The following is a 26,252-nucleotide window of genomic DNA, read 5'->3' on the forward strand; positions in this document are numbered from 1 at the left end:
ATCTACCAATCTGACCGCCACAAAAGTGTAGTGGATGAATTTTATGCAAGAACCACTTCACACATGATACTGGTTGCTGACCTTTTTCATTTTATTTCATCTCTTTATTCTCATACCTTGTGTCGATAGTTGTAATAACAAACTAGTATCAAGCATCACTCTACACGCTGCTTCTGTCTTGCCTCCCACCAAAACGCTACATGAACAATTAGAAACAGCCCAGGTATAACAGATATAAAAAACACTAGTGCTAAACAATTGAAACATTTCAAATGATTAGACTTGATAAACAACAGATCTGAATTCTAGTTATAACATTCACCTTTTCCGTGCATAATCTGGTACATGAACTCTTGCATGCCTTTTAGTCCTACAGCAAACCCAACAAGGTTTGCGAGCATCATTGTCAAGATGTTGCATACTCCACCTACAGCACACATTTGAAGATGCATTGATCCAAGAATGGCTCTCCACTAAAACCCAAAACACAACCAGGTTTAATTCTTACACATAGGCTTGGATCTTGTGAGACAAAAGTATATTACCTTGGCGTTGCAAAGTAACCGTGTTAAAATCATTTCGGGAAGAATAAACAATGCAATGAGCCATCCCCATGCCAAAAGCTTGAGTTTGACATCATGCCATATGGCTACAAACGTAAACGTCGCAATCAGGTTAAGTAGATAACGCTTATTTCCACCAAGTGGAATGTATAAATACCTTGACATTCCCCATAATAAAAAAAATCAAATTAGTTGGAGTGGGTTGGGAATCAACTGTACACGTATCTAATGGAATACCTGACAACCCATCGGTTGTAGGATCTATGCCAAGCACGCCAAAACTGGATACCAGAATACTGATTGCTCATGCATCGAGCCATATTATCTACGGTTTCTACACCATCTGCCAACGCCCATAGACCAAAGAACCGCCAAATAATCGTAAGCTACATGACACAATTTATTCACAAAATAGTCAAAACGTTGAGTAATCATTTGTCTAGTATTCGTCATAATTTTAATCAAGGCAAAATTCACCTTGAGCCAGATATGATTGAGATTCCAGTATCCTAAAGCATAGATTTCAACAGACGTAAACCCTGTCCAAGCCTCTGTGTCTTTAATAGCCACAACATACATGTAATGTATAAATAGTTCCATAAGCAGCACTATTCCCGCCCATCGAAGTGCCGCAACACCTATTCGTTTCAATGTAACTTCTTTTGGAGGACTGTGAATCTATATACTCGTAAAGTGCCATACACAAACAGTATATACGTCAACTACATCACCAAAAACCTGATCTGGTATCTAATCAACAACCAAACAAGACAATTACCTGCGCAACAAAGTCATTGAAGCAAATAATCGGACCTGCAAGGAACAACGGCGCGTACAATAAATATGTCATATAGTTGATCAAGGAGTACTCGGATACGTGGTGTGAAGCATAAATTCTGCCCTTTGAACACCGAAATGCAGATGTGCTTTCGCCATTAAAACAAGTCATGCAATCTATCTTGTGTTTCTACAAAAACAGTTTAGCCAATACACTCGCATTAATGTGTGGGTTTAGACTCGTGTATATGGATGTGCATGACAATAATTTGACACACCTCAAACTGCTTGACCGACTCTAATCTTTGCCAATAATAGTCTGTGGTAAACGAAATCATGCGTAGCATGGTGAAATTATATGCTGGAGACATGCCTAATCCTTTTAGTTTATCCTATACATCCAATCCAATCCGTCAATGACATGTGGCAGTCATTACCCAATGCATACCCATTTGAAATAGAGCGATAGTTGTACATTACCATCCAACTAAGCCATGAAAACACATACTCGAACTTGAAGTCTACAACAGCTCCACCAAATAAGATCATTAGACCCATACACCATGAAAATACTGGAGAAATCCACGTTGCTCCGAATTGCTTTACAACCACGTATTGAATTAGACACACTGCTACGAGCTTGATCATCTCGACACCCAACAAAATAGTCAAAAACACAACAGAAAACCACAGAGTAAAATGCATTCGACGATGGCCTGCATTGGGACCAGAATTGAATCTCACACCCAAAAAAACCGACATGGCCTGATGAACTACAAGAACCAATGAAAGTGCAGGAATATTATTACGAAACGATCTGAATTGAGCATCGCTATTATCCTAAATAGATTAGCATTTGAAACGATATCATTCGCGTATCAATACCAGTTTGCATGGTTGAATCAAGTGTATTGCAGTGGTGGAGTAGAATCTACCATAAAAGAGCATGTCTGATAGTCTCATGACAAACCTACCACTTTGCGATGAAAGATCCATCCGGGTGATAATTTTCGTATAAACATGGGATAGTTTTTGGACATTTCTAATGCAGGTTCATGGTGCCAGAAGTTAAATATTGAAACACAACCCTATACTATTGGTAATCATACACTGACAATCCCGAATAGTTTGAAATCATACCATCACTAAACGATATAGCCATCTGTGCCCAGTAAATCACTACAAGTATCAGCAACCCAATAACTACATAAATAATGGGTGGTTCCAATGACAATAGGCTATGGTGTTGTTGAGAATGCCTTGAAGACGGATGCGTAACTCTAACATGATGGTCATTGTCATGTCTTTCAACCCTAGCAGATGAATTCAAAGAGTTTCTGTTGGCATTCGTTTCAGGTTGAACACCTCTTGGCAATAAAGGAGTGGCAGATATGTCCATGCAATGTGTTTTGGCTCGTAGATGCTATTGTTGCGTTTCCTCCAAAAACAAAGAATGTTTCCAACTCGAATGATATGCCTCAATTCACGGTTGTATGTGTGTCAACACTTGTTGGAATGGAGTTGAAGTTATATTTTTGTAGTAGAAATGAGTTGAATCATTATTTAATACAATCGAATTGTTTTAATAATCATGCATTGTATAATCACCAGATTTTGTTAATACTTTCGTGTTCAAGAGAACAATCTCATCAATTCAACTCTACATGATAATCACTGAATAATTTAATAGAAAAATAAATCATTCATTCAGTTCTTTCTAATGTTTCATTTTACATGAATCCAACAATCGTATTGTTGGATTCAACCCCACACAACTGAGCTTTACTCACAATTCAAATTTAATTTATTGTTCATAATCTTCAATAGGAGGGCAGGAACATATCAGATTGCGATCACCAAACGTGTCATCTACACGGCTTACACTAGGCCAGAATTTACGTTTCTTCAGTCCAGGAACAGGGTAGGCAGCTGTTTCTCTCGAGTAAGTCCTGTCCCATTTTTCATTGATCAAAACATCCATTGTATGGGGTGCATGGGTGAGGACGTTGTTGTCACGAGGCTGACGGCCTTCTTCGACATCGCGAATCTCCTGGCGGATATGGATCATAGCATCACAAAACCGGTCAAGTTCTATTAGGGACTCGGATTCAGTTGGCTCAATCATAAGCGTGTTGGGAACGGGGAACGACATGGTTGGAGAATGGAAACCATAATCGTGCAATCGCTTGGCAATATCAATGGCTGCAATATGTGATGTGGCATCAAATTGACGACAGTCAATAATAAATTCGTGCGCACAGAATCCATTCTTGTTGGTGAAAAGAATGGGATAATGGGGCGCAAGACGACGTAGCATGTAGTTGGCATTAAGAAGTGCAACTTGGGTTGCTTTAAGAAGCCCATGATCACCCATCATCTTGAGATATGCCCAAGAAATGGGAAGAATGCTGGCCGAACCCCATGGAGCAGCACAGATGGATCCAATGGCGTTTTCACCACCCATGGGAATAACAGGGTGGGAGGGAAGGAATTGCGCAAGATGAGATTTAACACCAATGGGACCGACACCTGGACCACCACCACCGTGAGGAATGCAGAATGTCTTGTGCAAATTCAAGTGACAAACATCAGCACCAATTTCGGCTGGCTTACAGAGACCCATTTGGGCATTAAGATTAGCACCATCCATATAAACTTGGCCACCATTTTTGTGTACAATCTCACAGGCTTCCTTGATTCCATCTTCAAACACACCATACGTTGATGGATAGGTAATCATGGTGGCAGCAAGACGATCCTTGTATTGCTCAGCCTTGGCGCGCAGATCAACAAGATCAAGGTTGCCATTCTCCTCACACTTGACAGTCACAACTTGCATGCTGCACATGGAGGCGGAAGCAGGATTAGTACCGTGAGCAGAAACAGGAATCAGACAAACATCACGTTGACCCTGACCAATCGACTCGAGATAGGCTTTGATGCAACGCAGACCCGTGTACTCACCCTGAGCACCTGAGTTGGGCTGAAGTGAAATACGATCAAACCCAGTGGCTTCAGAAAGAGCATATTCGAGCTCATTTAGCAAAACCTTGTAGCCTTCGGCCTGATCAACTGGAACAAAAGGATGCATATTGCCAAATTCTGGAAAGGTGACTGGAATCATCTCTGTCGTCGCGTTCAGCTTCATTGTGCACGAACCAAGTGGAATCATGGCATTGGCAAGAGACAAATCCTTGTTCATCAGCTGAGTAAAGTATCGAAGGGCTTCGGTCTCAGAGTGGTATAGATTGAAGACGGGATGAGTAAGAAAAGCGCTAGTACGGACAAGATCCTTGCCAAACGCCTTTGCAGGAGATGCTGTAGTTACGCCCGCTGCTGCTGCAACAGCATCAACAGTAGGAACAGTGGTTGCAGCGGCAGATCGAGCACCGTTTTGGTACTGCTGGATGAACGATCCAGAAGCAAACACTTGGATCAGATCAGTCAAATCAGCTTTAGTCACGGTTTCATCAAGCGTGACAGCAACATGACTTGAATCAATCAAACGAAGATTGATGCCCTTTTCCAAAGCAGCAGCAACAAGCTCGGAAGCAGGAGCGGCAGTGGCAATAGTAAGGGTGTCAAAATATGTGTCGTTGGTGATTTTGTGACCAAACGAAGTGACAGCTTTGGCAAGAACAGCAGTTAGATTATGTACACGCTGAGCAATTTCCTTGATACCCTTGGGACCGTGGTAGACAGCATACATGGCAGCCATGTTGGCAAGCAGAGCCTGAGCAGTGCAAATATTGGACGTGGCTTTTTCACGACGAATGTGCTGCTCGCGAGTCTGTAGAGCAAGACGATAGGCTGAATTACCAGCAACATCCTTGGACACGCCAATCAGACGGCCAGGCATGCGACGCTTAAGAGCATCCTTGCAGGAAAAAAAGGCAGCGTGGGGACCGCCATAGCCAAGGGGAACACCAAAGCGCTGAGAATTACCAAGTGCCATATCAACGCCCATCTCTCCAGGAGGTTTGAGAAGACAAAGAGCAAGAAGATCGGTAGCACAGGCAACAAGAGCACCGTTATCATGAGCCTTTTTGACAAATGCCTCGTAGTTGTTGACACGACCAAATTGATTAGGATACTGGATAAGCGTACCGCACACTTTGTTCTTGTTGGCAGAAAAGTCGAACGATTCATAATCACCAACAATCACTTCAATACCAAATCCAGCTGCACGGGTCTGCACACATGCAATAGTTTGAGGAAAGCATGCTTGATCGACAAAGAAAATATTCTTTTTACGATTGGCGGCAGTGAAGCAAATCAGCATGGCTTCGGCAGCAGCAGTGCCCTCATCAAGAAGCGATGCATTGGCAATATCCATACCAGTGAGCTCTTGTACCATGGTTTGGTAATTGATCAGCGACTCGAGACGACCCTGAGAAATCTCGGGTTGGTAAGGGGTATACTAGTATCAATTTAAATTAATGCAATATTCCAGATAAATATTAGACGATTTGAATGCAACGCACAATTCTTTTTCATACACAGGATCTGGATCAGACTGACTAAAATATAAAAGAATCAATTACCTGAGTGTACCAGCCAGGATTCTCCATGATATTGCGCAAAATCACAGGCGGAGTAATAGTACCGTTGTAGCCCATGCCAATATAAGATCTCATCACCTTGTTCTTGGATGCAATGCGCTTAATTTCGGCAAGAGCCTCACTTTCAGTCAAGCCAGGACCAAGACGGGTCAAGTTTTGAATGCTAATGTTTTCAGGAACAGTTTTTGCAACAAGTGCTTCTAGGGAATCTACACCAACAACCTTGCACATTTTCTGCACGTCAGCAGAGGAAGGACCGATATGGCGACGAGCGAACGTGTCAAGCGGTTCAAAAATGGAAGAGGGAGTTGAACGGGCAATGATCGAGGTCGAAAAGCCAGCAATCAGAACGGGGCGAACAGTAGAGGATCTAAGAATTGATGTTCTAGCCAAGCTCAAGGTAGAAGACTGCGATAATGAATTGCTTAAAGTAGCAGGCATCACAGCACTACGACCCTATGAAATTGAGAAAACCAGATTACGGTTAGATATGGAAAATGAGTTCAAGAATAACATGGTGGAACAGTGTTTGCACAAATCAGTTATACAGGATAGTGTTGAATGGGCTGAAGCTAATACAATTCATATCGCATGTATACTGTAGCAGCAAACCATCAATCGAACGAGTAGAAAAATAAATTATAAATAGCGACAATAAATTATGTAAAGCAAGAGTCGGACCCAATCTGCATAAGCATGGCAATTATAAAAATACTCAAATATGCAAGCTAAACAATTTCAAAGAAAACAATAACTACTGAAACGTACTCGCATCATGGCTCTGAGCAGCGATGAGGACATGGTTGGTGAATGGAATGGATTACTAAGACAAAGATGCAATTGAATTCAGTATTTTCTTTTGCGTTTCAACACACAATCATGTGGTTTGAATGTTGAAGCCGCGTCCTGTCATTCACCCAATACTCATAAACATGCGACATTGGTTTGAGCACATCAGTAGCCAGTGTTGATCGTTAGAATAGACTCATACCGCACTATGCTTGACTAGCAGCTCTATTCACTCTAGTACTCCAGTATCATCTAAAGTCCATCTTTGATCCCCCAATGGCGCAATGTAAATAAAGGGTCTATGCTCTGTAATGCAATCAATTAGGGTTTAATGTAAGCGAAACCATTAGTCATGCTCAAATTTCAATAACCATCAAGATATAATTTTGTTGGTCATATTCACGTAAAATAAAACACCAAGGCGTCTAATAAACAGCCAGTCTTGTGTAATGATTAATATCTGCTTATTGGACAATACTGTGTCCTTGAAGTCTTTTAAAATTGACTAACTGTTGTGCTCATTTTTGTATAACTGGATAAGTGTTTACATCACATTTGTTTGATTTCCTTTTCTACAAATTATTCAGTGATTGTCATGTAGAGTTGTATTGCTGAGATTGTTCTCTTGAACACAAACGTATCTGTAGAATTGTATCAACAAAACAATCAAACCAATATCTGAATTACAATGGATATAGGTAGTCGATGTCTAATAGGAAAACATAACAAATCTGTAAATATTGTTCATGTCAAGAAGCAATCACCGCAAGACAAAGTATTGTATTTTACGTGAATGCGGTTGTATATTGATCATAACTGATTTAAACGGTCAATTATAATTGTCATAATGTGATTGTTACTAATGCCATACCAGCAGTATATGCAATTTTACAGTTTGAATACTTGAGTATCATTGTATCCCATATGCTTTAAAATTCCCCCAACTGGTCCTTGTTTTTCCTCGGATAGTTTAGGCCCAGCAATACTGCGAATCATCCTAATAAACCAGCAATACACGTCAAATTACCAAAACTACAATAGTATATCATACAGACTAATAAACCTACCCATCAGGACCGCAAACGAGAATCTTGAAGGGATATTTTGTATTTGTGTGAGGTAAAACAGTTTCAAGTTGTTTTTCATCCATAAATCCAACTTGTACATCGGGTGTGAGTGGTTCATTTGCACGATCCACCAAATATTTAATTCTCAGTTGATCAGGATATGACTTGAGCAACTGGTCCAGTTCCTTTTTAAGAAGAATATTTTGGTTGTCCTTACTGGCATAGATCAACTGAATGGAAGTTTTGTCATTGGGACTACTAAGAATTTTAGTCATGAGTTGGTACATTGGAGCAATGCCTGTTCCACCAGCAATCTGGAAATTATGCAGATGCCCATAAAAGGTTAATCATGACTAATCGTATCATATCATACATTTAGAGGTAAGATCAAACACTATGTCAAGCTATAATTTACCATACTAACATGCTTGACACAGTTGATTTTGTAAGGAAATGACTCCAATGGTCCACGAATACGAAGAGTATCGCCTTCGTTTAACGAGTGAATATGCTTACTAACAGTGCCTGTCTCATATCTACGAACCAATAGCTCGATATGATTACTATCGTAGGAGATTGGAGTGTAAGGTCGTGCGATCTGACACGAGTCATCATTGACAATGACATGAACAATGCCAGCATTTAAAGGCAAACAGCGTGCAGCATCGGTGCTGATGCGAACTCTACAAGTGTCAGCAGACTCGGAAGCAGTAGAAATAACAGGAGCACTGCAGAAAGCAGCATGATTAAGGATTGGTGGGCCATCGTAGTTTTTTGTAGATGCAATCAGATTGATATTGAAGCCAATGAATAAACCCAAACCAGCAATAATAGCTATTCCAAGCGGCAGATGATGAGGTTCTACTTTTGGAGGCTGAACCATGTCAAGTGAATTTAATTGAGAGTATGACTTGAAAGGAAAGTATTTAAATGTCGACCATTGCAGTGGTCTAGTTTTAAATCGCAACAACGGTCGTAGAAATAATGTCATTGCAATGAAAGGAATTTTTTTAAAATTTGGGTTTTGATAACGAGTTGAAATGCAATTGTATTCATGTAAAGTGCAACACTAAAGAATGCTAAAATGCATAACAGTCAGTTTTCATTAAACTTAATTGATTGTTGGTTTTAAATGAATACGATAAATATAGGCTGAAACCAACACTTGATCAACACTTGATTGTCAGTTCATGACAGACGCTTTTATACGACCAACCCGTCGCGTCGAGTTGAATTCACTTTACCTTGAAACAAATGAGCAGCAACAAGCGAGCTGGTGCAAGGTATGAAAGTCTGTGTTATTACTAGTGATTGAGTGTTGCTAACTGAAATGTGAATCTAGTGTGCCATCTCATTGTGTCATGAATAACAATCACTATCGCATGTCCATGTTTGCAAGTTCAGTGTCTGGAACTCCTACAGCCGACCTATATTCACAGATGCAGCCTAGTCCATGCAGTCCTGCTCTCTCGCAACATCTGAATGCTGAATCCACTCCAGGCAGTGGATTTGATATTGTTTCCAGGAGAATGGATTTGAACAGTGACAACATTGCAGCACTAGACGCTTCTACTACGAACATTGCAACCATCTTGGACACTGCAACTAGTAATAAAGATACAAGCCAATGTCACTCTCCCACAAACTCTATGTTGTCATCTCCTGTTCAACCCAATACAAAAACTCCAACTGCTTTCTCAGTATCTTCATGTCGTTCCTTTGATCCTGCTATTCATTCTCCTTTGGCATTGATGGAGACTGCATCAACTCCCGTGAAAAAATCCGGACATGCTGCATCACTCAGTACTGCTGCATCTTCTATAAAACACATACATAAAATACCACTATCTGCTACACCTTCTACTTTGATAGGAGTCAAACGTTCTAGCTCTATATTTACAAGCATAAATACCAGTGAAAAAACTCAACTTACCAGCACAAGAATCAGACCTCCACAAACACCATTAAACAGATCTGGAAATGGTCCGCATTCACCTACATTCGGACTGAGTCATGAAACTGACTCAAATAGTAAAACTGATCGTTTTACTCACCAGATTTGTGAGTATTCTAATATGGCATCGCTGTCTGTAACTGGAGAATCACTCGCGCCAAAGAAACGACGGCTCGTGTCCGATTCGCATCCATCTTTGGCACCACTGCCAACCACCGCAATAAAATCTCTTCAACCGCCTATATTTGCTACTCCGCGTACTCCTGCTAATACACTAAACTCAAATACTACGTCTGGCGTTGGTACTGAATCTACCCATCTTACTCCTTGCACTCTGCGTGGTGGTTCCATGCTAGCCAACATCACTAATGCACAACTTTCTAAATCCTCGCTACGATCTACAAAACCCCGCTTATCTGCTACCCCTTCTACCCATGCACCGTCTAATTTAAATTCAACTGCGCATATATCCAACAGCCATTCTTTACTCGCCCAGTCAAACCAAAAACAGCCTCTTGATAGTTCCGTCGCATTGCAACGATCGGCTACTAAATTTCAAGGTCCATCACAAAACAAGATTGCCGCTTGGAGAGCTCGATTCAAAACATTTTCATTTTATCTTGACGGGTTTGAACCTCGACTTGCCAGTCGTGTATCCAAACAGATCAAGGCTCTTGGTGCTGTAAGTTGTATGATGTCATGTTTTCAAAGTATATGGGTCAGCTCTATTCACCATGCTTAATGCATCATATCTTTCATTCTATAGAATATTGTATCATTCTTGAGCACTTCTGTCACACATCTGGTCACGGTCAACGAAGCAAGTATCGTGGAATCGCTTTCAAATCAGTCACCAGGAGGCTTGGCAAAAAATACAAAAAGTCAGCTACTTTTAGGAAAGAAGAGTACCATGCAGGATCCAGTTCAAAGAGCTCGTAAACTAGGTACAAAAGTGTGGCCATTCTCCAAACTCAATGCCATCATCACGTTTCTACTCCCAGAAGTACTTTTAGGCGGTGGTCTCGCTGATGTACTTCATAAAGAAAAAATGTACGGTGTTTCTACTCGTGGAAATACCGATAAACCCAAAGTGATGTTTAAACCTTTCAAGGGACCATTTGTTTTAGTCGAGGATTTATTCGATCAGTATCGGCCTGTCGTTGCACATGAATTTCCTGAGCAATTCGATCCAGAGTCTCCACCTTGGCCTATTATTCACTTTGATCGACCCTCTAGCAAATCCGTGTTTATAGCTAGAAGATCATCGTCTGCACGCAACTCTGTTGATGATGAATCCAATAAGAACGATGATGAAAAATGTAAAGAAGACGATGCAATATATACTGGTACCGTGTTGGAAGGAAAGCAGAGCATTCGACGAGATGCCGACAACACACGATCGCCCTTTGATGCTGTTGCTGCTTCCATTGCATCTGGGCTTATATCAGGCTCAGTGGCCAACCTTGCAAATAAACAAAACCTACATAATGATCCCCGGATTGCTCGACTCGGCCTACGTGTATTAAATCATGAAAAAGTGCAAGGCGGTACCTCCAAACAACCATCATCTCCATTAAAGCAGCGAGTAGTTTCAAACAATCAGCCATCTCAACCACAGCATAAAGCCTCGGCTCCTCAACAGTATTCCACTACCAGTCGTCCTCGTCTTGTTGGCATGATGTTTTATACCCGTCCTGGTTTCTGTGAAAACTGCAATGTCAAGTATGATCAGTTTCAAGTGGTAAGCATTATGTTGTGCTAGTGTCTGATGTGTTGCTATACTTTTGCATTTTGAAAGTTTTTTAATACTAACACATGTGTATTTGTTAAATAAACTTTGCTTTGACTTGAAGCACGTCAAATCCAAAATGCATTTAGCATGGGCAGCTAATGAGCAAAACTTTCGCGTAATTGATGGTATTATTGGGAAGCTGAAACGAGTAGAGCTTCGGCACTTGATCGATCCTTTTGAACCATTTGAGATTTCTCGTCATGAGGATATAGACTGCTATGATGAGGAAGGACCCAATTGTCTTGAGCAGATTACAATTACTGATTCGGTTGATCAAACTGATGCCGGACGCTCAAGTGAAGCGTTTAAGCCTATATGCATTGACTTTGGAAATATAGCAGACAGCCATGGCACAAACATGGATAGTGGTACAGTCAAATTTTCATGTGTTGATGAGATTCAAGATCTGCACTCACATTTGACTCATTTCAACTTTATATTGACAGATTCTTGCACGCCTTCCATGCCAGTTACTATGCAAACAATTCAAGTGTCCAATCTGCAGCAACTTGGTGATGCTCTGACTATGCCAGAGCCACTATTGGTAAACACACGGAAAGTACTTGCTGATGACAATGTTTTAATTTCACCCTCGATTGCTGCTCAAGGCACAACTCAAATCTCTTTAAAAGATTCGCTTGGTCAATTCTTTTTGCCATCACAATCACACACTAAGCCGGGCATCTCGCCCTCACTAATTCTAGATGAAGCAAAGCCTATTATTTTGCCTCACTCAATAGACGAACCTCTTTCAAGTTTAAAGCCAGAGAAAGCATCAACTATACTTACTCCAAATTTATATGATCTTACTACAAGCAAGGCTGTTGACGAGAGCAGTACTCTGGCTATAACGCCCATGCGCATTAATACAACAGGTTCAAAAATGGCTCAACGGACATATACTGACCACTCGTACACTCGTACTGCTCAAAAATCTATTTTATCTCATCCACATCCTTTACTCTCGCACAATTCTATCTTTGATATGAATCAGATCACTCAAACTCAAGGAACTATATCTAAAAAGTGTACTGACGTCCGCCTAATTTCAAACCTCCAAGATGTACCCTACACATGCGATATTGTTGAGGACGCGACTGAAAGTCGGTCATCTCCACAAACACCAATGTCAAAGATTCGTCTTGTGTATGATCTTTCTGGTACATCCAATACATCTACCGTATCCTATTTGCACACTGCCCCGACTCCAACTCATACACCTGCAGCCTTGTCGTTGTCAGCCCATCAACTTGTAGCTACTCCGATGTCTGATCTAACACTGGGTCACGATCAAGGCATGACATCCGCTCTTACCAGTCAATTTCAGTCTGGGTTTTCAACCACTTTGACACACATGACTGCAGTGAATATTCCTGCTCCATCTGGTGCTGCTGCGTCGAGTGCAGGCAAGATCATGGAGCTATGCGACCAGAATACTGATGATATTCATAGTGGACCCTATAGCTCTAGTAACGAATCGATGCTTGGCACCGACACGCCCATTGCAAAGCGTGTTTGTGAAATGGATATGCTGCAGGCAAGATCAGTAAGCCGCATGCTAATATTTAATCCTAATGACGATGAAACAGATACAGAGTCAAAACAAGTCAAAACTGTTGAAACCATGACGCCGAACAAAGGGGACCTGAAAGGTACAGTTGAAGGCGAATCTAAACAGGATGTACTACATCAAAAAGAAGTTGATGCTAAAGCAAACTCGTTGGCATCTGGATCATCGAATGGCAAAATGTGTGCTGAAATGATAACCCCATGCGTTTTAGAAACCATGACCTCGCACACTCTACGAATGGGTGCATCGTGTCATCAACTCACCACACAAAGTCCATCAAATAGTCCATCGAGAAGTGGGTTGTCTTGGAAGAGCGCAGTAAAAACCAGTTCGAGATCTATACTTGACCCATTTTTACCTTGTCATGGGATGACGACAGCACGAGCCAAGTCCTCTGCTAGTAAATATCCAAAGGTAGCCAAAACAATAGGTCGACCCTCGCGTCCTCCACGAGTGCTTAGTAGTAGAGAGTTGAATAAAAATGCTCAATCAGGGCTTCAGTAGTGGTTTAAATGCAAAGACCTCGCCTCTACAGATTGTTATGTATTGACCATGTGCTGAAACGTATTGGATGAGATTCAACTTTTCTATTAGATGCAAGGTGGATCCGATGTGGACATAACGAACCACTTTGTTTAGTACGGTGGATGAATCAATAAGAATGAACCATTTTTAACCGTTTGCTTTAGCATTTCAACTTATTTTTGCAGCAGAATGCATTGTCGTTGCGAGTTTAAAAAGGATATTTAGAAACAGTCAGATAGTGCTAAAATAAACAAAACTAACAAAAACAAATCCGTTTATTTGATTTGTATAGCTAGTAGAGTCTATCCTACTCTTCATCGCTATCATCCTCATCAGCCTCCTTTAGCCAATTGACAAAAGGTTCCATCTGTTTGAGAAAAACAGTTTTTCCTTGAGGTGCAACACCTTTTTCAAACCAGTAAAGAATGCCAGACTCGGAAACAACGTCGTGCTTGTACAAGTTCTGAACCACAGCACGGTAGTGCTTCATCAGACGCGACTCGTTATGGAAATAAACTTGTATCTTGGTCAAAAGAGCAATCTCGGTTTTTGGCGAGGTACAAAACTGGACAAGAAGTGGTGACCATAGCTACACGAATAAAGATAGGCCAGAGCGTAGTCGGTATGAAACAGTAGTTAGCATCCTAAATACAATCATGGCTGAAAACCGGCATATTAAATACATCAACCGTATTTACCGTAACAGTCTTGATGGCAAGTGTTTCAATTTGGTCTCCTCTAGAGCTCCAATCAACAGAATCCATTAATCCATCCCAAACAATGGCCATTGTTTCTTGCTCATTCCATTTGTTGACAGCCATTAGTTGCTTAATATGCGTCGCAATCTTGGCAGATGCTGCAGCATCTGCAGTATGAGAGGCAGCAAAAAGATCCTTGAGTCCTTGACGGGTCATTTCCTTGACAACTGCCTGTTTCTGCTTGACCAAAAAATCCGCAATTTTGTTTAGTTTGGCATTCTCAAAGTGCTCAGCCATGTCACGATCTTTGCGTTTGGATTCGGGGAAGAATTCGGGCATCTTGGCATCCATTCCAGACTTGCGCATAGCAGTAATAAGATGGTCCATGGACTGTTCTTGAATGTATGCTTCGAGAGCGATAGTCAAAAATCGAAGAGTTTTTCCTGTTTAGAGTGGTATACATAAGATAAAGCTTGTTAATTCATAGCAAATGGCTTGATCTGAGCATTTTTAAAAAGTATATTGAAACACTAGTAGCTAATCAACGCACTAACCATCATTGACAATGTGTTCCTTGACAGTGTTTCCGAGCACAGTCAGCGGAAGAGTGCCATTGGCAGTAAGGATACCAACACTGGTAGCAAGCTTGTCTGCATCATCTCCAAACTTGTGAATATATTGCAATAAATGTGACAGAGTTTCTTCCAGCTTTCGTGGAATGTACTTTAGACGACGGGCGAGCTTGCTGAATTAGAGTTTTTAACTGTTAGGAACCCAAATAGCTCATTTTCTAGACAAGCCTGGAAACACGCAGCAATAAGCCGTGATCAAGATATGCAACAATGATGCCAACTCACGTTAAAATATTAGCTCTGGCTTTGACTTCAGCGGTAGTTGTGGCAGCAAAGATACTGAACGGATTAGGATGATCGCCCAATTCAATAACACCTCCAGGGGCTAAAATACATGTAAAACATAAATAATTGTATCCAATCAATTGGCACAGTTCAGTCGAATGTCATACCAACAAGACCACCGGTTAAAAAAAGCTCAAAAAAGGCTTCGGCGTATCGCTTGATATCAAGCTTAGCATCATTGGCCTCGATTACTTCAGCATAATGATCAATCTCGGTAGATTCTGTTGGAATTAGTGCCAAGAATTGCTCACGAAAGACTTCTGGTTCATATTTTTGAACAGCTTCACGCTAGAATGATTGAAAGTCAGAGTTAGGCTGTGATTCAGAGTGAATGGAGACTTGATACAGAATAGAATAAGACTGGATAAATTTGGTATTTGCATCATTTGATTGCTGGTAAATACATGAGCATTCAAGATCGACCTGCAGTAACAAAAGTGCCAGCGAGATTGGTCAACACATTCAATACTAGCGCATTCAACAGACATGACTCTGACAACACAATCGGTAAGAACTTTAATGTAACCAATAACCCACTGTGATTTTATGGTTCAAGGCAGCCCAGACTGGGACCGAAATAAAACCAAGAGCACGTATGGATAACAAAGTCGATAAGAATATTGCCCTCGATATATTTATTATTGTACCACTTGATTGAATGGCAATTCAGCTACAATATTAAATTGAAACAGCGATTCGTTTGTTTCTGGCTTACCTTGCGCTGTTTGAGTTTGAACTGGCCTTGAGGAGGTTGTTGTTGGGGTTTCTGCTGCGGAGCGGGCGAGGGTTGTTGAGCAAAGTTCATGAAACAAAAAGTGTGGTTTGTAAACCGCTTGTTGAAAAAGTCTGGCTAGAGTCTGCTGTAGGTCTTGCAGGTGGATTGGGTCTGCCTAACGTAGACTTCTGGTCGTTTCTAGTAAATCTCGTTTTATCGGAGTGCAAATTAAGTGAGTTGAATTCACGTGATTCTTGGAATTGCTGACATCTTGTAACTGCTGTTGAGTTGGAAATCTACTAAATATTCTTGGCAATAACAATACGCTTTCGTCTCTTGATTGGATATTCTGACCCAAAACTGACACAATACAGCGGTAAACTAGAGTCATGACCCAGTTCTCGATCTACAGATCTTGGATTTGAAACAGTGGAAAAATGCTTTCGTTTACGACTCTCTGAATGTGTCAGATCAGCAGCTGAGCCAAATACAGCTGCGGATGGATTGGACAATTGTGGCCCAATAAACGATGTGTCATTTTCAACAGTCATTGATGCGGCATGCTTTTTGACGGCTGCTTGCAAGATCCTAGCAGCATCTGTCTTGAACTGTTCAAATACTTTGCCTCGTAGAATGAACGTGGATTTTAATTCTGGCTTGAGTCGGTGGGTACGAAAAAACTCATGTACGTTCCAAATATGCTGGCTTCTACACAAGTGCTGCAAAATATGCTTTCTAAGTTTAAATAAATTAGTCCGCATACATAAAAACCAAGGGTGTAAGCTGCACAACAGTACTTGTCCAACAATCTGCATACCCTACAATCTGAAACTCTTTTTCAGGATCTTGCTTGACTGGAACAATAAGATTGCAAAACATGCATTCTAGTGTTTTTTGATTATGAGTGCTCTGAGTTGGACATTCAGATTTCATGATTGAAAGGCTGAGTAACTGAGGCTTCTTAATCCATTTCGAAATATCCGACAATTGCTAACCTCTCGAATATATATTTCATTAGTCGCTGAAAATATACAACCAAATTGAATCCATGTTCATTCTTGAATATGGATCTATCTGGATCAACTCACTGTTGCTTGTTTGTCCAGAAGCTCTGCTATCTGTTTTTGATGAGTGTTGCTATGAACATGTCGTTGAAATGGTTCGCAGCATCGCTTACACCAGCAGCAATAGTCCTCACCCACTGTTGTTATATGTTTTCTTTGATTCTTCCTCAATGTCACACCCGTAGATCCACTGGACATATTAGATGATGCTGGTCAAAAAAGACCAAACAGATTCCATCAGGTTAACCCATAGCCCACGTGATAGAAACAGCTAAATGGCAGCAGTTTACCGTCCTATTCATATGAACACTAAACAAGAATGCCAATCTCATGGAATGACAGTTTGCTAAACAAGATTGTGTTTGGTTTTATCTCAATAATTGGCATGAAAACAGTACTCATTCCCAAGACATGCAATCTTTGTTTTTTGAACTAGAATGTATCTGTGATTTAGATTACAACAATGAACTGTATGGACAATGGTCAATCCAATATCTGGATCTCAAGATTGTGTATCATACAATAAACGTTTACTAAAAAATTGAGAATGCTAGTAAAAAAGCAACACATGTTGAACCAGTTTATTTGAAGCCAATTCAAGATAAAGTATTCCACTGTGAACGTGGCGATGATAGAATATTAGCAATACAATGTACAAAGTGTGCGAACCTGAGAGAAATCCAAACTGCCATCGAACAATAAAGCCTGGCAAAAAACATGCCAGATTGTTGAACATCGACAGTCAGATATAAATTGTTCTCAAAGATCGCTGTTTGCCATAATGACAAACTATTTATATCCCCAAGATGTCCCATGTGTTCTGCCATGAAAACGGTAGACAACTCCATGTCAAGGGTATAGATCTGCTGCAGCATTCAAGCTCTGTCAAGCCCATACTTTCACACTGCGAGACCACTAGCCAACAGAACAGTCTGAATGGCTTTGGTATTGCAGTCGAAAACATTTGACCTTACAGAGCCTGCTGCCACTTTCAAGAATCTAGTTATACTGCGTAAAATGAACCACTAAACAAGTGTCAAAATACATAACCATTTCCGTAACGGACGTTTTGTTTTGAAAATCGAATGTCATTCAAACCAGTTTGTGGTAAAAACAACAGTCATTGCAAGACAAATACATAAAAGTATTTCATTTTACATGAACATGGCGGCTAAAATTGCAAATTTTGTCAATTTATAAATTTACACTGCTGCGCCATACCTTTGGACACTATTTCATTGGCTGGATGTGTCCTGATGATGCTAGTTTTACATCAATCTTTGAAAAACTTTACTCGTCCGTCCTGACATGCAGTTGCCATTTCTCGAATAGTTGGATGAAATGCAACATCTGTCACAACTGCACCATGATTTCCTCGTGTCTTTCCTACCAATCTACCCATTCGAATATCATACATGTATGCATGATTATCTTCACTCCCAGTGGCAATATATAATCCACAGGGTGATACGCTGCACCGCACACCTGTAAACCTATTGACATGGCCATTAAACTGTAAAACAGGATGAATGGATGATGATCCTGTAGATTCGCATCGAATATCCCATATCTTAATCCCATCGCCTATACTCGTGGATACAAATAGTTTTTCAAATCCAGTCGCGACACCTTCAAGCGTCTCTCCCAAGCAAATACAATTCACTGGTCGTATATGCGCATCTTTCCACGTCAGCACGGGTTGAGATGTTTCTGCATCCCATAAATGCAACCACCGATCAGACGTTGCAGATACAATGTATTGCGACAAGTTGGTGTTGAGACACGCCAATGCAGTTACTGTTTGTGCGTCAGACTCTAATCGCATAACTAGTCGTGTTTGTCTATGTGATGCTTCTGCTGTGGATGGACGGGGTGGTAGGATCGATTTTGTAGAAATTCGACTGGGAAACTTTGCTGGATCAGCATGTTGAATGGTATATGTTCGAAACTGTATATCTGAACCAGCAGTGGTAACAAGATACTGGTCACGATGGAAAAATCGAGCATGAATGGGCCAAACCGTCAATGTTCCCGAATCCGATCCACCAGATGCAGAACAAGTATTCATTGCTGGTTTGGAAAATACGGTTTTCTTTGGTTGAGATTTTTGATTCAATTGTAATGTGGCTGTTTTCAAAACTGATGTCTTTCGAACATTTACTGACAAGGCTGACGCAGTGGATACCGTAGCAAGACAAGAAATCGACAATACTGGATCGGATCTGTCTGTTCCCCACAATCTCACCATTCCATCTAACGAGCTGGTCAACAATACATGACCAACATCCTTGATTGGATTTAGACGCCATGCAATATCTGTAACACAGCTGTTGTGACCATGGAAATCGCGTGATACAGAGCTGGACTGTCCGCTTGATTTGGTTGTAGTCAATCTATAAAATCTTGCACATTTATCAGCACTTCCAGTGGCAAGAAACCGACCAGATGGATGATATCGGATACATGAAATGCTAGATGTATGCGGTATAGTTGGAATAGAAAGTTGCTTGATCTCAGTCAATGGATTTCCATTGACTGGGTACTTGGCACCCACAAACAATGAAGCTTCACTCGAAAGATTACTATTGCTTACTTTGGATTTTAAAGGTTTAGAAAATGAAGCATCCAATCCTGAAAATAATTTGGTAGCTTTAGGAGCCTGCGTGTAGCCAGATGATTTAATTGTAGATCTGAATGTTACTGGTTTATCAATAATGACATTGGTACTACTTTTGTTCTTTAGCGAGCGTGATGTTTTGGTGCCTGTCTTTAAAGTGCTGCTAGCGCTTTTTACCGTAGAATGCGCACAATTATCATTAGCCATACCACCCAGTCTTGGAAGTCGCAAAAAAAACTCGGTATCTTTGATAAACGACCGTTCTTTGATGTGATTAGACTTGATCGACATTGACAACTCTTTGTTTACATACATGGGCAAAAACAGTGTATTGTTGACAAGTGAGTCATCATTCCCAAAACGTATTGATAGCTGATTCAAATTGTGGATGCCTTGAAAAGCCAATTCTCGCATACAATCCTGATAAATATTGTCAACCCATTTATCACCTGCGACATGCTTTCGAATTGCTCCAATGACAATATCCTGCAGCGACATATCTGACACATTGCTAGCCAAAGACAAATTCAAACGCTGTTTGTGGATTTCATGGATGCAAAGAAGAGTTATCTGGCCACTCATTGCATGAGTAATGGCTGCAAATGTACAATGCCGCATTCCAGCACAATGTGAAAATGAGATTGATCGTGCCATTTGAATGGTTTGAGCAGCTGTTTTACGTAGTGTCGTGTCGGTTTTAACGTTTAATAACCCAAGCTGATCTGTCATTGAATCCAGCGCATTATTGGAATGTTTATACAATTCCATATTTAGCTGAGAACTATTAAAATTAACAATATGCAGAATACCGTAGCTATTGGCATCCAGAACTGCAATGAGACTCGGACATGCAACAAAAACGCGGGATGTGAATGGAAGATGAGGGGTTGTAGATGGGATAGGTGGTCCATAAAACATATTCAAAATACATAATGTATGCTTAACATCACTGTTTGAATCCAATCCAATACAATCTTCTTCAGCAGCAGCGGCCGTTCCAGTGATAATAGTCTCATTGCGCTGATCAACAGTACGGCGCCAAGATGGAAGACTGCTCACAATAGGCACACCATCTGATCTCGTGTATTTTTTAGGTACAGTGATGCTGGGAAGGGTATTATGGATATACCATTTTCGACATAGTGCGTCCAGATCAATAGATTTCACTAATCGTGGTTCACATGATACGCTCGATGCATGCAGCGTAGGATCATAAAATCGAATGATGGAGTCCTCAGAACCAATTGCAAAAATTGGTTTTACAAGATCAAACGATATGCATGTAAGTGGGCTAGAGCATACAATTGACGAGCTATAAAGGCACTCCAATGAACTATAATTCCATACTTTAGATTTAATCCATCACCAACAAGAGAAACAAAAACTCGTTTAGCGTGTATTTTAACCATTTTCAAGCATGAGTGACAGATGCCAGCATACATCTGGATTGATACATACTTTTAAACGTTCTATCCTCTGAAACACTAAGCAACCAATCTTTGGCAGCTGGATTGGCAGTGTGATTGAAGAATTGGCATGCTGTTATGCGTGCCAAATGGCCTTGCAACTCAACAGCAGCCCCAGTAGAAACAGCCACAACCATGATAGAATCGTGGAGATGAGCAGCAACAAAATTGTCGCTTTGGTGCACACTGATACCATTGATTGTGTCTGGAAAATCAGATCGAACAATTTTTTGAAACCCTACCATGCTATTAAGCAATGGCGGTGTATCTGGAACGGGCATATCTGAAATACGGGCATTATTAGATGAAAATTGAAGGTTACTGGGTGTATATGTCGAGCCAGACTGATTATCGCATGTCCAGACACTTAGGATAGATTTCGAGGCCACAAAAATCCGTAATGGCAGCTGCTTGTGACCAAATTTGATACATACAATCTGCTCCTTTGGGTTTGAGTAATCTTTCAATGAAATTATCTGGTCAGGCTGTAGTGCAACGGATAATCGACTCTGAAAGAGTCGCTCACCAGCAATCAACCCAATAACAGGCTCAGCAGGCCGACTATGGGAATGACTGTTTTCGCTATGGCAGATGGATTTCTGTCCGGTTGTGAATCCAAAAAGATCTGGCGAGCTGTCGCAAGATACTGGGATATGTGCTGATACAGTACCAGCAAGCACTACATCAAACCTAGCTACAGATTCATGTTGAATTGGATCTTGCTGGAGCTGCTTTGGGTTGAAAACTTGTCCAATGGACTGCATATTGGAAATATTAAAGATTGAATCGAGTGTTTATTGGAAACCCCAAACTGGCATATCTACAGACTTGAAGTCTTTAAATGTCATCGATTCTGTTTTTCTAAACACTACAGTCGTGACATGAATATGTTGCGATTGCTACTACCAAAAGATGGACGGTAAAAATAAACTAGACTTGACATGCATGCTGAATAATCAGCTCATTACATAAATGGTTTTGCAACCAATGCATTGCTGATAGATTCCATGTGCTTGCCAGTCATGTCTTTCATTTTGAATATTGGTCGATATCCAGAGTGCAACGCGATTCATTCAAGCCAAACTATTTGTTCCATTCACATATTGTAGTTTATCTGAATATATTTACAATGTCAAAAAAACAAATTACAACAGTAGGACAGACAAAACAGTTTCCAGCATATCCAACGGCTATTCAGACACTGCCAACTTCAACATCCACAAGTAAGCATCTGTAACTCAAACTCGACTAGTTGATTTGTCAGCATAAGTTTCTTGCAAGTATCATGAAACGCTAATTAATGTGTTAAATTATGCTTTAATTCAAGGTTCTCATATTGTAAGTAACCCCAGAGATATGTCTGTCACTTTTTAAATATGCGTCTATATGACTAACCAAACATGCACATTCAGTCTTCATCGCTACCACTTCAAATATTTCTGTTTCTTAATATTTATTACTATCCTTTAGTGTGGATAGTTACGCTTGGACTGCTTATCTACAAAGGTAAACCCTATAGCTGAGATTTAAATATGACCCTATCAGCATTTGGTTTACTCGTGTATTTAATATGTAGGATATGTGTTTCAATATGCGACATCTGCATTTCCATTAGAGGTGTTTGCATTGTTTCCATGGGCAGGAATTGAAGCATCCCGAATATTTTTAGGCAAGTTTTTTTAATTATCATCGAGTGTATTTTGAATCATGTATTCGATTTAAAATTCTGTATGAATGGGTCTTGTCTTGGTGCTCCAGTGTTTATCCCAAACTGATACTCGAGTCTAATGCTTGATCGCGTGTTTAGGTTACAAAGGAAACAAGACTGAAGACATGCCGCCTGTGATAATATTCATATGTCTGACTATTGTCGCATGTATTGCACATTTATTCTATATGTTATGGCAGAGTTATGTGTAAGTATTCATAAAACTTGTACTCTATTTGCCAGATACTACATTAGTTGATGTTTAGTTTTACTAATTGACGATTAAATTTTGAATATTTAACTGGTACTCAACATAGTCTATTTTTTGATGTGATATTAAACTCGATTGGACTAGTGTTCATTGTTGGTGAGCTGATTACTAGTGGTATTTTGATTTCAAATCTAGCTAGAAATAAACAGTGAGTTTTGAATACAAATTACACCAGTGGTAACCACAACCCAACGGCAAAGTTTGACAGCTAAAAAACAATTGAGGCTATTTCCATGGCTGTCATTGGTCACATCAGATTTGATCTAGTAATGAAATCATCGCCCTCCAAAGAAAAGTGCGAAACCAAGAAAGGAAACAACTGCACCAGCACACGTTCCTTGCCAAAAACTCGCAGTAGAGAGTAAAGTGTTGGAAACATTTGTAGCGATTGGTTTAGGCGTTTTAACAGTATCATCCACAGTAGACGGACTGGTCAGTGCTGAAAAATCCAAGTCGTGATGCAGTTGCTCAATATGTTTTTGCTGCGAAATCATGATATCTTTAAGCTCGAGTGTTAATCCCAACCGATCGTGCTTTGAAGTTTCTAGAATAATTGCCGTCATATCCCTCTTTAAAGCCTCTTTTTTCTTTGGTTCAACATAAAACTGTATGGCAATAAAGATGACAAAATGTGTAGAAATCAATCCCCATGTCCACCATGTGCTTGCTTGACGAATCTTGTCAGAGTATAGTTGTTCTTCGACGTAACGTTCACGGATCTCACTCAGATACTCGACTTGAGCCTTTTCAAATTGCTCGGTAGCAAGTTTATAAGATCCTTGTGCGGCAGTTTCAGATTGTTCCAAAGACAGATCTTTGCGGTAAAGCTCAGTGAATCGAGTAATGTCCATATCCAACCAACTATCTTTGCGCTGTAGTAATGAATTGAGTTCTTTTTGAGTACGTCGTCGCTCATCGATAGTTTCTTCGTACTGTAACTTGGCCTGACCGGCATCAGCCTTGAAGCGAATCAATGCCTTGTCCTTTTCATCGACACGGCTTTTGCGCAACTCTACTTTATCATAGCCAGTGAATCTGTTTAAAAGTGCAGCCAAGAGATGACTTTGTGTAGTAAGACTGGTTTGGTAATGGGAGAGAGTCGTCTGCATCCGAGCAATCCAAGGCAGAGATGCAGCATGAAGATGGTTTAGCAGACGATCTTTGTTTTGCTTGAGCAAAGAAGAATGCATTCTGCATGGCTGGTAATGACATTGCACGCTGGACGCAACACGCAGATTCCTGCCAACAATTCTTGTCATTTGCTTTGGTAAAACTCGCTGAAACCGGTTCAAAATAGATACGTCACGTGTGGTTTTTATTTATTTTCATCAAAACTTGAATGGTTTTACACCTGCACAAACTTTAGTAATCAACTGCATGGATACTGCCGAAGAGATTGTTACTCCTGGTGCTGCCGCTAGTGCATTCAAAAACCCTTCCATGCTTGCTGCCCTTCAGGTTTGTTTCTGATTTTTATTTATGCATTCAATTCATTGAATTACTTTTTTTTATTGAATCGTTGGCTGTATGGTACTGACTGATTCCAATTAGGGACGCTTGGACACTCTTGTTGGTGCTCCTTCTGAATATATACAGTCTCTTCCAGGTGAAGTTCATCGTCGTCTTGACGCTCTCAAGAATCTTCAGGTAATATTTTTATGTTTATCAAAGATTGCATGAATTGATTTGGAAGCATGTGCTGATTTCCATCTAGGACGAAGGAAATGTTTTCAATGTTCAATTTAGAAAGGAGGTCGAGGAGCTCGAAAAGAAGTATTTAAAGCTGGCTATTCCTCTTTACAAAAAGGTTGGTTTTATATAATCTACTTATTTATTTCGTATATACTGGTTTCCTATCTTGATGTATTGGATATTTAGCTTGAACCGATTGCCGGTATCTATGGCTTGTATATACCATTCTGATGATTTCAAATATGAATTCATTTTTTATTCAACCAATGCTTTTTGTCGTGTCATTCTTGCAATTGAATGCGAGTTGGTTCATGTTTAATAATACAATTTTTAAATCTATTTGAATGCTTAGCGTACCGATATTATTACCGGTGCTGTTGAGCCCACTGATTCTGAAGTCGAGCGCAAACCAGACGAAGAGGAGGAGGAAGAGGAGCGTCTTCCTGTAAGCTTTGCATGCATGTCTTTAGTTGTGCTGGATGGGCTCTGATCGTTGTATGTTGCATATATAGGTTTCCAAGGAAAATCCAGTCAAGGGTATTCCCGAGTTTTGGCTCACTGCTCTCAAGAATATGCGATACATCTCTGAGTTGATTACTGAAGATGATGAGCCCGCTCTTGCCAAACTTGTTGATATCAAGCTCAGCTATCTTTCTAGTCCTGTAAGTGATGAGTTTCAAATTGCTGCAACAAACTATTGCTGATTTAAAGCAATTTGCTAAATCGTTTGTTTTTTCAGGGATTCCAACTATCATTTGTTTTTGACAACAATGACTACTTTACCAACTCGGTTCTTACCAAAGCATATTATATGATGGAGTCTGAAGATCCCAGCGTGGATGAGGTCATGTTTGATCGCGCCGAGGGCTGTGAAATCGACTGGAAGGCCGGCAAGGATCTTTCTGTCACCATCGAAGTTAAGAAACAGCGTCACAAGGCTACCAACAAAACCCGCACTGTCAAGAAAGCTGTTCCCAAAGAAACCTTTTTCTCCTTCTTCTCTCCCCCAGCTCCACCTACTGAGGAAGACGAGGATGATGAAGAAAAGTTTGACGAGTATGATGAGCGTATCCAGATAGACTATGAGATTGGTGAAATGATCAAAGATAAATTGATTCCCAAGGCTGTAGACTGGTTTACTGGCAAGGCACTCGAGTATGAGGATCACGATGAAGATGATTATGATGATGAGTTTGATGGTGAGGATGACGAGGATGATGAAGATGAGGAGGATGATGATCATGTTGGGCCTTCTAAAAAAACAATCGGTTCAAAAAGTAATGCTGCTTCTGTAAGTATTGGTTTTGTATGTGTTGATTCTAGACTAGTATGGATGTTTGGTATTTAACAAATCTACTCTTTTCGTCTAATCTTGCATGGTCATTTAAATTCAAAGAGCTAATTGTTGATTTGCTCAAATGATCCATATATAGGGCGATGACAAGGCGCCTGAATGCAAACAGCAGTAACAGTTTCAAGATGTCAAATACGAGGTCTCCATAAAA

At 40.4% G+C, this 26,252-nt stretch overlaps 8 protein-coding genes across 8 annotated transcripts; 2 read left to right on the forward strand and 6 right to left on the reverse strand.

The window, feature by feature from the left end:
* Positions 1-155: 155 nt before the first annotated feature.
* On the reverse strand, positions 156-2,380 carry BATDEDRAFT_91218 (uncharacterized protein; the record flags this gene model as incomplete). The annotated part of the gene is made up of 9 exons (XM_006681473.1): positions 156-196; positions 323-473; positions 546-720; positions 801-949; positions 1,041-1,241; positions 1,342-1,530; positions 1,619-1,732; positions 1,821-2,180; positions 2,315-2,380. The coding sequence occupies 9 exons, from the start codon at positions 2,378-2,380 to the stop codon at positions 156-158; spliced, it is 1,446 nt and encodes a 481-aa protein (XP_006681536.1).
* A 747-nt stretch (positions 2,381-3,127) lies between these two features.
* Positions 3,128-6,711, reverse strand: BATDEDRAFT_20549 (glycine decarboxylase subunit P). Its single transcript, XM_006681289.1, has 4 exons — positions 6,671-6,711; positions 5,885-6,358; positions 4,696-5,760; positions 3,128-4,632 (listed from the first exon to the last, which is right to left on the reverse strand). Exons 1-4 carry the CDS (start codon positions 6,701-6,703, stop codon positions 3,145-3,147), a joined length of 3,060 nt encoding a protein of 1,019 aa, XP_006681352.1. The 5' UTR covers positions 6,704-6,711; the 3' UTR covers positions 3,128-3,144.
* Positions 6,712-7,579: 868 nt separating this feature from the next.
* Positions 7,580-8,356, reverse strand: BATDEDRAFT_4450 (uncharacterized protein; the record flags this gene model as incomplete). The annotated part of the gene is made up of 3 exons (XM_006681247.2): positions 7,580-7,688; positions 7,759-8,072; positions 8,174-8,356. Coding segments are annotated over 3 exons (606 nt in total), but the record flags the coding sequence as incomplete, so codon positions are not given.
* Positions 8,357-13,857: 5,501 nt separating this feature from the next.
* BATDEDRAFT_37336 (uncharacterized protein) lies at positions 13,858-16,094 on the reverse strand. The gene is made up of 6 exons (XM_006681408.1): positions 15,930-16,094; positions 15,322-15,502; positions 15,155-15,254; positions 14,852-15,042; positions 14,298-14,740; positions 13,858-14,188 (listed from the first exon to the last, which is right to left on the reverse strand). Exons 1-6 carry the CDS (start codon positions 16,017-16,019, stop codon positions 13,907-13,909), a joined length of 1,287 nt encoding a protein of 428 aa, XP_006681471.1. The 5' UTR covers positions 16,020-16,094; the 3' UTR covers positions 13,858-13,906.
* Positions 16,095-16,228: 134 nt separating this feature from the next.
* Positions 16,229-17,191, reverse strand: BATDEDRAFT_27139 (uncharacterized protein; the record flags this gene model as incomplete). The annotated part of the gene is made up of 3 exons (XM_006681325.1): positions 16,229-16,664; positions 16,747-16,919; positions 17,018-17,191. The coding sequence occupies 3 exons, from the start codon at positions 17,189-17,191 to the stop codon at positions 16,229-16,231; spliced, it is 783 nt and encodes a 260-aa protein (XP_006681388.1).
* A 1,075-nt stretch (positions 17,192-18,266) lies between these two features.
* Positions 18,267-21,840, reverse strand: BATDEDRAFT_27140 (uncharacterized protein; the record flags this gene model as incomplete). Its single annotated transcript, XM_006681326.1, has 2 exons — positions 18,267-20,956; positions 21,069-21,840. The coding sequence occupies 2 exons, from the start codon at positions 21,838-21,840 to the stop codon at positions 18,267-18,269; spliced, it is 3,462 nt and encodes a 1,153-aa protein (XP_006681389.1).
* Positions 21,841-22,205: 365 nt separating this feature from the next.
* On the forward strand, positions 22,206-22,759 carry BATDEDRAFT_91284 (uncharacterized protein; the record flags this gene model as incomplete). The annotated part of the gene is made up of 3 exons (XM_006681430.1): positions 22,206-22,299; positions 22,547-22,582; positions 22,653-22,759. The coding sequence occupies 3 exons, from the start codon at positions 22,206-22,208 to the stop codon at positions 22,757-22,759; spliced, it is 237 nt and encodes a 78-aa protein (XP_006681493.1).
* A 925-nt stretch (positions 22,760-23,684) lies between these two features.
* Positions 23,685-26,216, forward strand: BATDEDRAFT_30577 (histone chaperone NAP1; the record flags this gene model as incomplete). Its single annotated transcript, XM_006681370.1, has 8 exons — positions 23,685-23,715; positions 24,422-24,513; positions 24,607-24,702; positions 24,770-24,862; positions 25,100-25,192; positions 25,260-25,409; positions 25,487-26,038; positions 26,181-26,216. 8 exons carry the CDS (start codon positions 23,685-23,687, stop codon positions 26,214-26,216), a joined length of 1,143 nt encoding a protein of 380 aa, XP_006681433.1.
* Between the last annotated feature and the right edge of the window lie 36 nt (positions 26,217-26,252).

This window comes from Batrachochytrium dendrobatidis (genome assembly GCF_000203795.2).
Source record: "Batrachochytrium dendrobatidis JAM81 unplaced genomic scaffold BATDEscaffold_12, whole genome shotgun sequence".
Taxonomy (NCBI): domain Eukaryota; kingdom Fungi; phylum Chytridiomycota; class Chytridiomycetes; order Rhizophydiales; genus Batrachochytrium; species Batrachochytrium dendrobatidis.